Source organism: Pseudoliparis swirei, chromosome 8, assembly GCF_029220125.1.
Source record: "Pseudoliparis swirei isolate HS2019 ecotype Mariana Trench chromosome 8, NWPU_hadal_v1, whole genome shotgun sequence".
NCBI classification, from domain to species: Eukaryota; Metazoa; Chordata; class Actinopteri; order Perciformes; family Liparidae; genus Pseudoliparis; species Pseudoliparis swirei.
Window position 1 is genome coordinate 14,701,604 of NC_079395.1, and position 18,603 is coordinate 14,720,206.

General features: G+C 44.4%; 1 protein-coding gene across 2 annotated transcripts in view; it reads right to left on the reverse strand.

Annotated features, from left to right (window-relative positions):
- Positions 1-413: 413 nt before the first annotated feature.
- Positions 414-18,603, reverse strand: part of LOC130197632 (glypican-1-like) — a 66,667-nt gene continuing 48,477 nt past the window's right edge. For both annotated transcript variants that reach the window (XM_056420397.1, XM_056420398.1), the window contains 8 exons: positions 13,520-13,747; positions 13,119-13,282; positions 7,876-8,041; positions 7,583-7,713; positions 5,039-5,167; positions 4,620-4,753; positions 4,061-4,236; positions 414-3,975 (listed from right to left, as the gene is read on the reverse strand). In XM_056420397.1, coding sequence (XP_056276372.1) covers positions 3,767-3,975; positions 4,061-4,236; positions 4,620-4,753; positions 5,039-5,167; positions 7,583-7,713; positions 7,876-8,041; positions 13,119-13,282; positions 13,520-13,747 — 1,337 coding nt within the window. In that variant the 3' untranslated portion in view covers positions 414-3,766. The remainder of the gene's footprint in view (positions 3,976-4,060; positions 4,237-4,619; positions 4,754-5,038; positions 5,168-7,582; positions 7,714-7,875; positions 8,042-13,118; positions 13,283-13,519; positions 13,748-18,603) is intronic.

An 18,603-nucleotide genomic window follows, 5' to 3' on the forward strand; every position in this document is an offset into this window, starting at 1 on the left:
CAAGTAAGCACACCTTGTTAGAACCACCCAGTTTCTGTGAGACAATGGGGCTGATCACCCCATTGTCTCACAGAAACTAGACAAAGCACGAAGTGTTCTCCGAGCATGTGGCAATTTTGTTTTTTTCTTCTTCCCCTTGTGGCAACACTAGACAACAGCTGTCACCTATGACGTCATCACTGGAGTGCCTTGGCCCTTTCGAGGCGGCGGCGGTGTGCCCTGATGCGTTCTGGGAAACCATTTGGGCAGATGTTATGCTCAAACAACTGCGCCCCCCCCCCCCCATTTGTTCTATGAATTTAAAACTGCGTACCAGAATACAACTATATATAGACACTTTTTTCCCTTAATTTTATCAGTCAAAAACACACATGCAAACAAACAAACCATGAAAGAAAGAGTACGCAGGCATGTTGAAAATCTCACAATGTATAGAATTGACACAGTATTTCAGGTACAACAGCAAATGAGACATTTGTATTTTTCAAACCTCTTTCTGGCATCAATCTTCACCATAAGCACATACTTTCCATAGATTTCTGAAAACAACAAAAACCAAAGTACATAAAAAGAGAATGAAAAAGGACTTTTATTTCCTCATATATTGGCACCTTTAAGAAAATCCCTCTCGTGTTCAACTCAGTGTAGAATAAAGCCTTCTGTAAATGGTATCTCCAGCTTTGCATGTTTGCCACCTAATGAATGAGAGCAGGGTTTGAGGTGCATACGCTGATTTGAGATCAGCACTCTGGACAAACGTTTCCCCTGCCTCCTCTCACACTCAGGGGCTCTGTTATTACACCGTTCCTCCATCGTTGAACAGGAGACGTCTCGCTGGGCCTCATCTATCTGCATACGCACATCCCCAATCTACAGTCGTTACTGGAAGGTGTTGACTCGCGCATTGATCGGCCATCTTGTGACGTCTTTGTGCAGACAGTACCATTTATTGGCCTCATAAAAGTGCAGGTTTTATAAAAGGGAGGGGGGACTATGAGCAACAAATTAACGAGATCAAAAGGTGGAGAAGGAGAGAAAGGGGGTTGTGCAAATTTCAGCCGCTGACATTGTGAGGCAGTCATTGAAACTGAAGTTGTGAGCCGTAGTCGTCTTTGAATTGGAATGTCACCATCACAGTTGGAGTCATTTCCCATTCTTTACTGGGCTGTGTGGACTTTCGTGTTCGTTTGCAGATTAATTTGATCTCTCTCTCGAGGGGTTACAAAAAGAAGACCCACGTGGTGCACTTACTAATTCTTCTTTGTTCAAAATATGTGGTGTATGTTTCTCCCGCACTACTGGACTTTTAGAATTGAAAAATGGACCCCAGCCTCAGACAAAGTGTCGCAGGCAGTCACAGGCAGATTTATTTTGTCGGGAACTAACAGAAAGACAGACACCCGCACACCGACACTCAGCATTCATTAATTCGTTAATTAGGCATGTCAAAAACTGGAAAATATGTCCAAGGTAACATGTCAGGTAACAATTATGACAACACCCATTTTCAGCAGGGTAATTAACCTAGAATCAAAACAGATGCGCTTCTCAAACTTTGACAGAGCCCCCAACAACTGAATAGGATCTGCAGTATTATCAAAGTGTCAGGAGCAAATAGTGATGTTTTCATGAAGTGAATAAAACCTAAACGCACCTATTATTTGATAATAACATTGTACAACTGAAGCAATTGTGTATTTTAAAACATGTGCCCATTTACACATATATACAATACCTTTACAATACTGACTAGCAGAGATACCATCAATCCGATTAGGAGTTAACAAAGTACCATTTGGAAAATCCCATTTTTGAAAAACGAGCTACATTAATCTCCCATTGCTGTCGAACAATGTCCGTCCATATATTTCAATACATGTCATTACTGTGACTTCCAAACAATCCATAAAGCCTCCATAGTCCGACCATTTTTTCCTCCATCGATCAATGTCCACACATTCACACACAAACACACACATACATGAACACACATGCTAGCGTCTCCCCATCGCCCTGCACACGGCGTTCCTAAATGAGAGCTCGGACTTTTCTTTGCATTAAAATGTGGTGTGTGTTGCCAGCGTCAGGAAAAGCCTCGCACTGCATTCCCACACCATTCCCAGTAAGGTTGACACCTAATGAAGCACTGTGTCATTGTCATATTGTAGAAGCATGAGGAACACTTTAAAGGTCGTTATGACTGATGAGCTGGGGGGGGGGGGGGGGGGGGCGGGGGGGTTGAGGAACTCGGGGGTTGGGATTGAAGAGGCACTGATTGAGAAAAGTTGCAGAAAAAATGGAAGACAGATATGAATACGCGATGACAGATGGTGAATGACACGAGAGTTATAGCACACAATGATCCGGCTGTTATAAAATGTCGATACTTAATTTGGCTATTTTCTTTCTAGAAAACCACAAAGAAGAAGTATAAATATGTACACTGCGGGGTCTCTGCCGTTCAAATAGTCGGACGATTGAAAGACGTGCGTGGTGTGTCTTTTTACTGTGATATGGATCAACGCTCGCAATTAGACAAAAACACAATATATCGCAAGTTGCATTTATGATGCTAATCACAGGAGCACTGGGGCTTTGAAGAGAGCATAAAAAACACATTATATCTTTGCTCTGCTGTGCACATAAAAAAAAAAAGAAAAAAAAAAAAGCCGCTACAGAACAATGGTGTTTCTGCTTGTGCTTCTGTGTACATTTCCGTTCTGCTCCAGGCTTCTGAAATCACAAACTTTCAATCCTTAGCTGTGAAGACAGCCGCCCCCCCCTCCCCATGCCGCATACAGTGCTCTATAGTGGGAAGCTGCTGTCACCTGAGACCCGGCCCGGCCCAGCATGCATTTTGCTTACGCCAGACTCTCGAATTGATCCCACACAGCCAGCAGGGTCTGGAGAGAGAGTGAGATCTGCCCCAGCAGGGGTGTGTGTGGGGGGTGTAGGGGGTGGTGGTGGTGGGGTGTAGGGGTGAGTGGATGGATGTGGGTGGCGGACGGTGTCGTGTTACTCCCCACATTAGACGATCATGTCTGTGTGAATGCGATCACGGCTTTTATTACAGCTCACGTGATGAAACGGCAGAAAGTGCTGACGCTCGCTTTCTTGCCGAGAGAGAGAGTGTGTGTGTGTGTGTGTGTTTGTCGGTGCCATGACGCTTAATGCATGAAGAGGTCTGCTGGGTCATGCTGTCCAGATCATCCCCCTTTAAAATTCATCGATATTGTATTTCATTTAAGTTTGTGGTTTGTGCAGATTAGGGAGTGATTAAACCACTCTGGGGTCTGCTGTGAGTTATTCATCAATAAATTATTCTACTGAACATAAGTGCTGTTTTTAAGGAGTGGAATTACAAATCTGAGCGCCACTGCAAAGCCCATTCTCCCTCTCCCTGTGGTATCAACACCAACATACTGTTAGCAATTTAGTCTTACACATGTTTTAGGTACAGATATAATCTCAGAAAACCCAAACACCAGAAACAAAACATTAGAAGATGCGAAAAAGACCAGCTCTAATGGTGTCATAACATAGCAATAAAGAAAAGAAAAGAGCAGAACGCAAACACTTATGAATACTCGTAAATCCATTTTGTTCTAATCCAAAACCAACACGAAGTCCATCCGAGTGATATTTTTGTTGTCGTTTCCTTTTACTTATTTAGTATTTGGCAAAGTAACTAACTCGCAACAACTCCTCCCTTCCCTTTCGGACTCTCCCCAACCTCTGTGTCCAAAGCTCAGTCCCAGTTGGTAGATTATCGCCGGAGCAGCAGAATGAGCAGTGGAAGCAGGTATGTGGTGATGCAGGAGAGGATGTGGCTGACGCCGGAGGATTTGACCTTCCTGTTTTCCGGAAGGTAGGGATAGAGCATGGGCCGGTCGGTGACGGGGACAACAAGGCGCGGGGCACGGGGACACACGTTGTCGGCGCACACGCCACTTCCTGAACCGCTGGCATCGTCGCCTATAGACGGAGGTCAGGACATGAGTTTCATGGTACGACGTACTGCGCATGTGTTGCTTTTGTGTGTGATGGTGAAAGTACTCACTGGCGTCCTGAAAGTCCACATCCTGGCCGTTGAGAGCGTTCCTCAGGCGGTGCGTCATGATCTTCAGCTGCATTATCTGTTGCCGTATTGTCATGTCTGGTTTGGTGATGTCGATTTCCACTTCAGGGTTGTTGATCTGGCTGGCAAGGCCGTCCCCCATCACCTCAGGAAGGTACCTGGCACGCGTTAACGTTTCATTAACACGTGAATCACAATGTCTGGAATCTTCTCACCACAGTTAATTGGACGGAGTGGAACAGAGGACACTGTGTACAAGAGGGGCATCGGCAGGATAACGGCACATTGATTTTCCTTAACTTCCCATGATTCGGTGGAGTTGCTTAAGACATATCATTATAAGGAGACTTGACTGAGAGCGGCACCTTTGCACCTCGACTATAAAACGCTTGCCGCCAACACAAGAGAAAATGTGTAAATGTAGTCAACTGAATAAGAAAACCAAATCAGTAGCACCTCCCCCTTTTGAAAGATATCAATTCATGCACTTTTATATCTTACTTTGAAATACATTTCCTCACAGGTTTACCATGTGCCTCACCTTGCACGATTCATGCCGTTCCAACACTTATCCTCGGCCCCGGATCCAGTGGCAACTCTGTCGCTGCAGAGGACACTCGGGAGAGAAACCCAGTACGGCTGCATGTCCCTCAGACTCACGGTCACATCAGACACCTTGGGGCAGAGCAAATTCATGAGCTTTTAGACTTTGTTCAAAATCCCAGCATGATGCTGCAATCAAACAGGAGAGTGAGAAAAAAACCAATACAAAAAACTGCAGTGCTCAGTCATCTGGCTCATTCATCCATCCATTCATTCTCATCTAATCAAGGTGAAAATTAACAGGAACAAGGGTTTAATTGCCCATGATGAGTAATGGCTGTTGCATCATAAACTGTGACACTAGACTAGCAGAGAGCAATAACAAAGGACATAGACCCAGACAGGTAACATACTAACCAGTTTGTCAATTTTTTTGGAGCTGGTTTCAGATCTGTCCTCCACCGTAACCTTCTCTTTCTTCATGATGTCATCGTTTCCCGTGCTGCTGGCTCCTCCCTCTCTGATGCTGCCACACACCTGGAACAACTGGGGCAGGGGGAAGTTGAATGGAAAGACGATTAATTAACAACTTGTGGGGAAAGATCCCCGAGTGAGGGATGAGTTAACAAACAGGGCGAAATGAGGAAATGAAGTTCAGTTCTGACAACAAGAAAAACAGTGTCCCAAAATAGATCTGTGCTTACTCGTCTAATTCATCTTCACAGAGTGACTTGAAATAAAAGGCTTCAAAGTTCGGACTCTCCATAACATTTATTTTCTTTCCGTATATAGTTCCCTATTGGTATTGGTGTTAACAAGACAGACATGTGATGATGCTGAAAGCAGCATCCTAGAAGCCTGCTTCAGCGAAGCATTGTGCTTTATTATATTCAAATCCACAAAGAACCTTCCAGAACATGAGTTATCTTTGAAAGCCAACAAGCACAAGTGTACTGCATATTTGCATGACCCCAGGAGTCGATCACAGCATTGCTGCCGCAGAATGAGTCACAGCTCAGAAAGCACTACGTGTCCCGATAGGGCTTACGATATATAAATGGAGCCCGGGGAATACAGGAAGACTGCAGTCAATCTGTCATCCAATCTAGCCTGCTTAGAGGGGCCTCAAGCCTCTGAACCTACACATACGGCAACAAAAATGTATCCTATATTAAGATCCCCGTCATGTCCGTCAGCATAACTCCTTGGTGTTGTGTGTTGACAGCAGGTTGAATAAAGGACGTCAAAACACGGGACCGAGTGGCAGACGGGACCTTGAAGGCATTTACTTCCACACACGTGTTTGGTATGTTTTATTGGGGAACGTACATATACAGTAACACGACATATGGCTCTTGGTGTCAAAAGATTATGTAAATGTTAGAGAATTTGGCCTCCACTAGCATTACACCAGAGTGTAGATGTGAGTTGACTTCCATGGGGCCAACACAGCACTTTCCACGAGAGATGAAGATGAGAAACAGGCCAGAGGCTTAAGGTGAGCCGAAGCCTGCCGGGCTGTCTCTCAGCCAACCAGCACAGAGGAAGCTTTGTCTTCCCTCTCACCGGCAACACTGCTTTCCACCTTCACCAGACAACCCAGGTCAGCTTTTCATCGCTGCCAAAGCCTTTTAAGGATCATCTAGAACTGTTGCTCAAACTATTAAACCGTGAAGTAAACGCTCGGCATGCGGGGTCAGTCATGACTCGCATCCTTTCGTTTTCAACCTGGTAAATGGAGCATGGCAACAGCATCGGTGTGTTGGTGTGATGAGTGTTAAATACACAATCAAATATATAGACGTAGGACACATGGGTGGAACAGTGAGATGGGACCCAGTCTCTGAGCTCATGGATCATTTTACACAACTATGTGTTATTTCCTCACCAATACTGCTATTGCTGAAGCAAGAGAGAAAAGGCTTTGTCTTTAAAATTAAATATTCATGACTAGATAAGCAACAGTCAGATTATTCGTGTGTGCGTTGAACAGATTTGATTGTCAGCAGTCTGGCTTCATAAGCAATAAACAATAACACAACTGTCATCTATTTTTTATTCCCATATTGCTAAATTCTGATTGGTGCAAAGAAGTGAGTCACATCACATTATTTTTCACAAAGAGTCCGACCTACTTCAAACGGCTGAGTAGAGCACGGACACAAACACAAAATACAGAAATCTCTTGTGGAAAAAATTCAAGCAACTGTTAGAACCTTTGCTGAAATTGTTTGTGTGTGTGTGTGTGTGTGTTTATTCAGGACCACCTGGCTCATAGCAATAAGCAATAGGCCTTTTTAAAATATAGTGCCAACAAAATGTTTGTAAATTTGACTTTGATTTACTTCCCTCAAGCAAGAGCGATCTACATCTATTTATGTGTAACCCAAGATGAGAAGCATCAGTGCATGCCATGAAGTTACAATTAACTAGCGGATAGACATTCTCAAATGGAGCTACAGTTTGGGCTTTTTGCAGCAAATGCATTTGAAAAAAATAAATGTCATCGGTACATTAGTTTCCCTTCAGAGGAAGCTTTTATGAAATAACATGTGCTCTCCTCCAGAAGTAAAATATTTCCATATGTGGCGCAATAGTGAACGGCTTTAATAATCAAGGAAATGGGAAATTTGATTTATTGACTCGAGCAAGACCATCACACCTACTAACGCTGTCTGTTCCATTTAAGTTGAGAGTTACAGGCCTGCACAGCTCTCTAGTTTGTGCCTTTAACCAAAGTAAAAATAGCCCAAGTGAAACGCCAGAAGCAGAGATCAGTGTAAAAGTTTATGATCGGTACTATATTCAGTCGAAATGGTGGTTTTGACATACGTTTGCAACATTGTGGTTCAACTCACATGATGCAGTCGATGTCTTTTTATGAACTCTTCATTGTATTCTGAGCAGTAAAAAAGGGTTTGAATGGTTCAGCTGTAGGTGTGTACCAATGTGTGCTCTGACCTTGCTGTTGATGCTCTGTATATTATCCGTCATGGTAAACATGGCTTCCGATATGTGACTGTGGATGGAGAGGACCACGTTGTCTACACCCGTCGGGCCATCAAAGCGTCCAGCCACCTGCATCATTGTTTCTACAAAGACGGGGGAAGTGCAGTTAGAGTACAGAAAGTGTGAAATGTGTCACGTGCCGTACGTACGCGGGCAGAGCGAGCGACATCATGTGTCGGGTCGACCTCTCCGAGCAAACGTACGGTGGAATCGGACGCATGTGTACGCGAGTGCGCGCTGCCCACCTGCCAGATGCCTCCACTCGGTATTGAGGTCAGCCTGGTTGGCCAGACAGCCTTTCATGACGTTGCTGCAGTAGTTGGCACAAGGTCTGGCGGAGGCCATGCCACGGCAGTGGGGGCAGTAGGTCATCCTCATCATGGCCCGCATGCACACCGGGCTCAGCTTCACCTGGGGTACGGCGCACAGATAACAATACACATACAGCACCTGGATGAAAAATGACTGTTGTGTCGAGCATACATGAAGAAATAGTCTAAAGGATGAAAAAGACAGCAGCAGTTGATCAAAGTGAACATCTGACCACTTTCACAGTCAGGATGATTAAACACATGTTGAACAAAAGTCTTTTCATCGGAATGATATTCATATAACTGCTGCCGGGCAACGACAGTCGCAGGACTGTATGTGGTCACCTGCCTTTATTGACCTTTTTCCTCAGTGCATTGAGAACAGTTTCCTTGGAAATCACTTTAGGAGAACTTGCTTTTGGTTTTCACGTGCTCTGAAAAGGCCCTGACATTCATACACGTATGCTCAGTCACTCACAGCATTCTTCCCGCTTCTTCCATTTCACTTTGTATCCCACAAGGCGGTTCTCCCAGGAAAGGGGCTCTGGTGCGTGAAAAGTGAAACTGGGTTAATACCAGTAAGCTCTGTTCACAAGAGAGTACAGCTATGCATACAAAACCTCAGGAAGTGTGTGAGACTGCGTGAGAGAGAGAGGAAAGAGAGGAGAGAGAGAGAGGAGAGAGGAGAGAGGAAGAGAGGGAGAGAGGGAGAGAGAGAGAGAGAGAGCCCAGCTATGCATACAAAGCTCCTCTAAGCTGACATCTGGGCCATCTTGATGCTTTTCCTGGAAACAGTTCTTCTAACAGGAAAGTCTCAGTTAAAACCAGCTTTTCACAAATATAAAGTGGAAATAGGACCACAATGGGGATCAGGAGGGAAAACAAATCATAGATTCTTTGAACACCCTGCAGATCTGTCAATAGTTCAGTAAAGAAAGTCTGGCCGACATAATTGGACACAAAATGGATCACTCGGAGACCATTTTGTGATTCATGCTTTCTTACACTTTAAATGCATGAAGTCATCAGTTCCTGTGTTGAAAATGTGATTGTTAAGTTTCAAACCACTTTCATTGTGTTCTGTTTTTAGTCTTTATTGTTCTTGGCTGTATTCAAAGACTATTAATGGGTGTATCAACTCAATTTCCCCACAAGGAACATTACAATTGAATGTAATCCTATTTGATCCACATAAGGCAACAGTAATATATTTGGACTGTTTCAAAATCAAATCCTAAATCACATCAGAAAAAAAATATGAGCCAGAATTAGTAAATGGATTTCTGATACATCAAAAAGATCAATAGAAGAAGGCAAGTATTGCCAGTTGCTCAAGGAGGACAGCATAAAGTGAAATAAGTGACACAGAAAAGCAATAACTACATCCCCAGGCTTAATCTCAAGTCATATGAGACATGAGTCAGATCCTCACTCATGCCCTCCTTTCCTCCCCTCCTCCCATCCTTACGTGACCACTCATTAGCCAGGGATGAGTCAGACGAATGCTTCTTTGGTGAGAGTGAGGAGAGAGGGAAGGCAGTGTGCAGGGATGAGTGGAGAGAAAGACTGAAATCCAGAGAGAAGGGGGGATGTTTAAAAAGCTACGAGATTCACTGAGGGCGTTGTCAGGGGAGTGAAAAAACCCAGGGTGGTGTTAATGAAATACTTATTAAGGACAGACTGTCATTAATCTGGGTTCTGTTACATCACCCATACAGTATTAATGCCGGGAGTCCCCGGTCGGGCAACCCAGACGACTCCGAATGTAACACTTCCATGGTGCTAATTGGAGATTGCTGTCGACAACTTCCTCTGTTTTCTTGGAGATGCGGTGCACCAGGCGGGAGGGGCCATCAAATTAGAAGCAGCAATAACAGTCACATGCCTTAGGCTCCAACTACAGATTATTTTCATTATCTGTGAATAGTTTGAAATGATTAAAATGCCCATCATAATTACCCGGAGCACAAGGAGACGTCCTGAAGTTGTTAAACCAATTGACAAAGATATCAAATTGGGAAAAAAGGAGCAAATCGAAATTTTTGAAGTCACCGGATGAACACGATTGCCAAAACAGGCAGTGTAGATATGTTGCTTACGTCACTCAGTTGGTGGATCAAAACTGTTCCAGATGAATTTTCAGACGATCAACTTATCAATTGATCAAATAACTGCTTCACACGTATAGAGGCACACACACACACATATATATATACAGAGTACACACACACTCTCTCTGTCTTGATTTAAACGCCACGCCCAATCAGCTCATTGAAATGAGTTACATTTCAAACACCCGTATCCTGACTCGACCTTCCCCTCAACATGCCCCCCCCCCCATACCTGTCAGTATCTTCTATATCGCTTGTTGCTATCATGCTCGAGGCTCTTCTGTATCGCTCCCCTCCCCTCTCAACTTGTCTTTCCTCTGTAATTACTAGGGATATATGAGCGACCTCTCCCCCTCGTGTTATAGAGCGAGACAATCCAGACTCCTTGCCACCAGAGTGAGCCATGTGGCGCGTGGCCTACTTCCTCCACTCCCCGACCCAAGGGAATAAAACAGTCCAAAAGAAAGTTAAGGCCACAGCAACTGCTGCTAAGGGAAGAATGAACACTGTACCAGATAGAAGGACTGCATCTTACAGTTGAGGTCTCACAAACACATCTCTCAAATTATTCCGTTGTTCCACGCATCTTGGTCTTACTCTTATCTTCCTTTCAGGATACTCTCTTATCACCTTTTACTACACTTCCATTTTTTTCATTGCTAATACAACCAAAACACAGCGGGGATTCGTGCTATTTTAATTCAGAGTTGGCACCAAACATAAACACTTCCTCGGGAAGACGTTGGACGCAATTAATAGCAAAACAAATGTTGTTCCCTCCAGCTTCACACTCAACCATGTGTGATAACTCCCTGAGCAGCGTGTGGTAAACACCCTTAGTCACTGGTCCTTTTAAGTGGCGAAAAATAGGGCCAAATCAATCGAAGGTAGGATTAGAGGGGAAAGGAGGGGGAGCTCTAATCCAAATTGACATACCAAGCTTATCACACTGAAAGGTGACAGGGAACAGCTCTGGGAAAATATCAGCAGAAATGTTCAAGCACAATTTACTCTGCATGAGAAGAATGCTCGGCACAGGAGAGGATGCTGGAGTTCGTCAGTCGTTTCTCCTCCCTCACTTTGTCTCCCCGTCTCGTTGGTTCCCGTCTTTGCACAGTGCCGAAGTATGTGCCGGGGAAGACACGCAACGCAGACTGACACGCAACTTATGAATTTGAAACTGAACAGTTGGTTGAAGTCTGAACTTGTTTCAGTCAAATTGCACCAACAGGTTTTAACTCGTCTCAAGGAACAATTAGCCATTATCTCTCCTCGCACAGTTCAATAGTCCCAACTTGGAAATTCCCACGAACAGAGATTGACCCAGTGTGCCTATAGCGACTACCCTCTTGATACAGTGTGTTCTCGCCTTCCCTCTTAACGCTCTCGGTGAGTGTGTGTGCAGCCCAGCACAGGCAGCGTCGTCCCAGTGCCCTGGTATGAGCAGTGGGATGACATTTTGTTATTTTGTACAATTATGAACATGTTTCCCCGAGCCGGCCTTGTTCAACGAACACATCGCTCACTTTCCTTGAGCACCAACGGAATGGCATCAGTCAGGAAACATGTATCAAGAAGTAGACACACATGGTGGCATGATTAGGTGTGTGTGTGTGAGTATGTGTGTGTTTCCGGACCATTAAGCAATTGCGTGCACATGTACTTCAGTGTGTACATGAGTGTTTCTCCAAGAGAGTTGCTTTATCAGTCGCAGAGATGGTGAGCTACTCTGGCTGCTCCCGGGCTCCACCCATGAGACACAAATTAAGAGCAAAGACTCCAACACCGCATGCTAATTGTGATCCTCGCCCTCTATTTGGTGGCTTAAAGTCAACGTTAAGTAGTCACCGCGTCTAGCTCTGCATCCCTCAGCTCCGGGTCAGTGCTCACTGTCACTCTCTGGGTGTTATCGTTCACCAGCTTCTCGCTCCGCCAGGCTAGCTGTGCTCATGGTTATTCCTCCTTTTACTCCCCAGGGGCTGAGGACGGGCTACTGCCCACTTAATTGAGGCTTCCTCCGGTCCTTTCGTGGATGTGTGAGACGTTGCACCTATTTTCCGGGCCAGAGATAAGCCCAACAAAGAAAGAGAAAGAGAGAGAGAGAGAGAGCGAGCGAGAGCGAGAGCGAGAGCGAGAGGTAATATGCTATGCCAGGCTGTCTCACTCTGATGCGAGTCCAGAACAGTCCAGTATGAGCCACCCACAGTGCGAGTCGGAACACATGCATCGGCGTGAAAGGGAGAAGGAGCATATAGATTGGTCCTTTGAACTGCATCCACAGGTGGCCTTGTAGTTGTGTTGTTGTTCTTCTTTTTCTCTTGCTCTTTCTCTTTGTCTTTTCATGCTCCCACACAGCCTGCTGACCTTGTGATATTTCTTCAGAGAAAGACTCGTACTGTAATATTTATCGCTGATGCGGCGTTGTTTTCTCCGAGAACGAGTGTATTTATCGCGGGGCCGCTGCTCTCGGCAAGAGCATCCGGACCGGCCACCTCCCTTTCAGGAGCTGACATTTTTCCTCGGTCTTGCTCTGATCTTAACTTTACTCTCGTCTTAGACAGAGAGGGGGCCATTTTCTCTCGGGAGATATTAACCCTCCCCACGGCCCAGGGAGACATTTTTCAGCACAGGGGCTGACATTAACTGTTGTTGCAGGGGCTGATTGTCTGAGCCGGGAGCCATTCTTTATGGAGCCTCTCGTTTCCACCAACATTGATCCGCTTTATACGATGCGCACGGACTGGTAAAAACCTGCCTGTGTGTGTCTGTGTGTTCACATAAGAGAAGGGGCGATGGTGTTCACCAACGAGAGATGAATACAGATCCTTTAACACGAAAACACCTATGAACGTGTGGCGGGAGCAGAGCATATTTGATCTGTGGCCAATTAGACACCAATAAAAAGGTATGAGACGCAATTAGACACTTTCATCAAAAAAGGAAATGGGACTTGAATTTGAAGGGATGGAAACTAATCCCAGGTACTGGACGGAGGGGTGACCATTCACAATGAAAAGAGGAACAAATGGGAGTAAACAGTTGCAGGGGTGGGAAGAGAGTTTTTACCTGGGACACTTTGCGCACGACGTCCCCGCTGACCTTCAGCCCCTGAACGAAGGAACGCGCTGCCACGAATGTGCGCGTGACCATCAACTTCATGGCACGGGGTGTGTCTCCGAAGGGCCGCAGTGTCTCTATCTGCTTAGACACGCACTCCAGGTAGTCCTCACCTGCGAGCAGCATACACATCCATCAACATCTTCATCAGAGTGGAGAATACATCAAAAGAGTGAGCTTACATGGAATGTACGCTCATTTAAAAAAGAAATGTGAAGTTATCATTGACCGCGTCAGAGCCATGACGCATGATCTGCTCCTGGACATTTCCCCTGGGCTCACGCGATACACCCGTGTTGAGAAGTAGCTCTTCGTTGTTATTTGGTGCTGTATGAAAAAGTTGGTTGTACCGATGGAATACTGCTTGTTTGCCTGGTAGAAGAGCTTCTCCAGCAGCCGGGCCCAGAACTCGTTCAGCACCTCTTCCAGGTTGACGTTGGAGCCTCGGTAGTAGTGCCTCAGATCCGTGTACAGGTCAGAGAAGACCTGGGAGGTCTGGAGGTACAGCAAGCCCCAAGTTTGAGTGAAAGTCTCCTGTAGACCAATCGCAGAGCGGTTCAGCAGCTCCAGGAAGTAACCTAAAAAGAAATAGAGAGAGTTTACGGTTTAAAACTCATATTTACATTTTCAGCAACAATATTACGTTGTTCTGTGCCATATTTTATTCCTCCCCACATTTTGCTCCTCACCCACTGTACATGTAGTGTGTGCTGCTCAATGTGGTCATTAACGGAGATGTGCCGGCATCTCAGAGCCACGAAGATGTCTGGAATATTCCCAGATTACTATTACCGCAAAAACACTGATGGTTTTAGACACATTTCCCTCTTATTCTTAACGCCTGCTGCTGCATTCCAACACTTGCCTCGTACTGCCGGTGAACCTACAGCTGAAGTATGTGTGAGTGTTTCTCAGGGACGACGGAGAATTGACAGCGCTTCAGGGTGCAGTATGTATCCTGCTCCGAGAGAGGAATTAGAGATATAGGGTATACAGCCACAGCTATGCAGACAGACAGATAGACAGACAGAAAGACAGAAATACAGAAAGACATACAGACAGATAGACATACAGATAGAATGACATACATACAGACAGACAGACATACAGACATACAGACCGATAGATAGACATGCATACAGACATACATACAGACATACAGACAGACATGAAGGCTGATTGTCAGCATTTAAAAAAAGGTGACAAAGTCTGATTGAGACAAGAACAAACAAAAAAAAGCCAATGTTTACGGTTTGGATATTACACACGTCTAACATACTGTATATAAAAGTCTAACACAACAGGATACAACTCCACTAATATCTCCAGCCTCCAAAAAACAAAGCCCACAGTGCAAAAGAACAAACGTTTTAAGTTTAAGAAACGTTATTTTATTGCATTAGAATGGGCAGGTGCAGCTACTCTGTGGCCAGTGGCATCAACATTGTTTTTGTATTTGTCTTGTCTGTAAACAATGTTTATAAATGAGTCTCCTGTTCTGCCAAGTGTGTGTGTGGCATCATCAACACTACTGTCAGTGAAGCATCCATCCAATCAGGGCCAACATTTGCTCTGCATCTCCACGTACACAACAGGGTTCAAACCAGGTGTGTGTGTGTGTGTCCATCTGTTTGTCGGTCTGTGTGTGTTTACGTGTGAGTTTGTGCCGCAGGGAGACAGGAAGCTGGAGCGCAGGGCGGTGTTTGATTTGTCGGTGTCTTATCTCTGCATGCCACCACCCCGATCAGGGGGAGACGTGGACAGGGCGGGAGGCTGTGGCCTCCACAGGGAACCCCTAACGAAGATGTTTTTTAAGGACATCATAGCACACACAAACATGCCCACACACACACACACCATCCAGCATATTTAAATGAAATACAAACACACCCTGTCTTCTAACAGTTTCCCTGACGACAACATATTGAAAAGCCAAGTTATACTGTAGCAACAACTCCAACACCCACATGCGCAAGACCTGAAGACATTCAGAGCACTCTGAGTTACATAACATTTTAATATGCTAAACTCGTTCTGACCCATCTGCGTGGCATTATCACTGGCCTTCTAAGATACGACATCTCTGTTCTGCTTCCCCACTCATTAACGAACAGCCGGCCTCCTTCACCGTGGCTGATATTTGCTGCGTTCTTCTGGCATTTTCATAGACTTCGAGCTAAAAAGGTCTCCTGCTTTCATCGCAGCCGTTATATCCAAGTTGGTTTTGGTTTGGAACGCTCTGCCAGACAAATCGGGTCAAGTTCCTTCTCCTACAACCCCATTCTTGTTCGGCGCCACGACCCACTTGGGTTCATGCCCAGAACAATATCAGTGTACATTATTTTCAAACGAGAGTCATGGGCGTGTACACGTGTGCCTCTAAGACTATAATCTTTATTTTTGACATATTTTGGCATACTATACTATGACTTTTATTTTGACATATTTTGGCATACTATATTATGACTTTAATTTTGACATATTTTGGCATACTATACTATGACTTTTATTTTGACATACTATTTTGACATATTTTGGCATAGTATACTATGACCTTTATTTTGACATATTTTGGCATACTATACGATGACTTTTATTTTGGCATACTATACTATGACCTTTATTTTGACATATTTTGGCATACTATACTATGACTTTTACATATTTTGGCATACTATGACTTATTTTGACATATGTTGGCATACTATACTTAGGGGTTGAAAAATGCAGTAGAGGATCAATATCTCTAAGAATCTACTTAAAAGGCCTTGACCTCATATATTATACAAGATGGAAAAAACTTTGCCTGCTCTTCCTCACTAGTGTGATACAGGCAAATCATTATTTAATTTAAGATTTTCATGATATGTGGCAGTTTTATCATGTCACTTATTGTCTAAATTGTGAAAAACACTGAAAGAAATAAACCAAGTTACTATTTCCTAGTGCAAGATAACAAGAATGGTAGGGGACTATAGGTTCAAAGAGTGTCATATATTTTTTATGAATAAAACAAAAGAATATCATCTTTGATAGGCAGAAAAGACCGATGTAAATGTTTTCAACAGAATAGAGACTTCTTCCTAAGTAAGCTCAGTGTAGCTTTAAACCTCAGAGTGAGGAGCAAATGGCGCCTTTATAAATGGCGGTGTGTCTTTGTGTGTGACGTGAATACTTTCTTTGTTTATGTTGCTTCCTGAGATAAATGCTTCTGACGCGAAGCAGCCGTACATCCAGCGTTTGTTTAGCAGCGACACTTCCTAGCGGGATGACACATCATTCCCCATGTGGCCTGACCTGCTGTCACTCAAACTATCTGGAAACACAGCTCTGGGCCGGCCTCGAAATACCAGGAGGCGCACACACACATTTCTGCATTCAACACACAAACACATACTTCCAGGAGTCAGCAGAAAAGACCTAGCACACATATACAGAGAAGCCAGCAGCTTTGTGTCCAGACACACACACACACACACTATACAGGGTGACAGACAAACAGATAGACAGATGGGGAGCTGCTGTGACTGGTGCAGCTTTGCTTTTAATCCCCATTAGAATTCATTCCTGCCGTGTGCTGCCAGCCAGACTATAAACATACCTTTATGTCTGGCTGAGCAAAATGAGTTTCAGCAGAAATAGTTTCATTCAGGTGACGGAGAGAAGTTATTTTCCCGATGAAATGAATGATCCGCATTTCTGTTTCCTCTCTTTTACGTGGCCGGGGCATTTTTTAAAGTGCTCTGGGATCGCCACGTGGAGGGCAGATCTTAGTAAATGTTATCCCGCTGCCCAGTTCTCCTCTGCCCTTCAGCTCAAGTGAATAATGATCGTCATTAGTGTGACACAAAGCCCCCTGTGCTTGTGTGTGTGCATGAGCTGTTGTGCGTGGAGATGACCTTTCTCATTCTTCATCTGCTCGTGTCTCCATGATACGGGGAGCAACAAGCACATCCCCCCCCCCCCTCACCCCTCACCCCTCATCCTTTTAATTTCTCCCTCAATCTTCTGTCAATCCCATAAAGCCTAACCTCCACCTTCCGCTCCCCCAGCATCTGCTCTCCAGGGGAGGGGGCGCCTGACTGCTTTTATATGTGTGGGGTCGTCAAAAGGACACTGTACTATTTCTTAATGTAAACATGTAAAGTCATAACTAATCCTTAAGATACCGTATGTGATGTAAATTAGTTGTGAGGATCGATTACTGCTATTTTTTTAGCTATCGTTTCATGCCCGGTAAATGTCAGTCATGCGATCCAAATCATTTAATAAAATAGATATAAATTGTTATTATTGTAAAAAACTAAGTATTTACGCTACATATATATATATATATTTCACTGCCTTGTGTATATACTTTGTTTCCTCTGTATATTTAGTATTAGTATTTAGTATTGTTATTGGGTTTCGTGTTTTATTTCTATCTTTTAGTAATGCTCGAATGTGCGCCCGCTGCTGTGATCCTGAAATTTCCCCACTGTGGGAGTAATAAAGGAATATCTAATCTATATTTTAGAATGTATATCACAGTTAAAATCTTCATTTAAACAGAATGGATGTCCTCAAAGTATTTTCTGTACAACATGTGCAGCATGTGAGATCCTCCGTGTCCCCCAAACTGTGATTCCCATAGACAACAGAGTAGAACTGAGCGATAATTCAGGATTGTCATGTTACCAGTTTATCGTGACATTATAATCTCATCATGATAACGTCCTCCCAGTCAGTCCGTATCAAACTTAATAACCAACCATTAACGAAAACTGTGTTTAAACAATCGAGCAAACGAGCGGAACAAACATTCATTGATTTAAACATCGTTTTTTTTAATGCTGTGTCAGATATGATTATTGGAGAATATCCTGTTAATATCGTAAATGTACGTCAGGCGTTTGCTCAGCCCCATTACAGAGGCCGGCCACATTGGCTGCATACGCTCATAATTTGATTGATTGATTTGATTGATTGATATATTTATTTGTCGTTTGCCAGAGTACAGGTACAAAAGCATCGAAATTACAAGAAAGGGTGGATGAAAGATTACAGCATAACATGAGGGAAGAAGGCGAGAAAAAACACCAACCCCCCGACTATGCCCCGAGAGGGGTACAGTGTGGGAGCAGGAAAAAAACACCTTAGCACATAAGCACATACATTTTAGACATGACTTGCAACGAGTAGGAAGTGCAGAGGCGAGGTCATCCTACTACTGGGGGATCTAAGCCCATCCATTGGGGCAGAAGGTAACCAGCACCGACAAGCAGCCAGCCGGTCCGGCGCCAACACAGCAGCGCCAGCCACAGCCCCGTCCGGTCACACTGGGGGTAAAAAGCAGGCGAAGGCGTGGGATGGGGGGAGGGGGGTAGTGAATGCAAATCAGTATTATTGAAAGTTCGTGTGTGCGTGTTCTGGTATGTCGTCCTCCCCCAGGCCA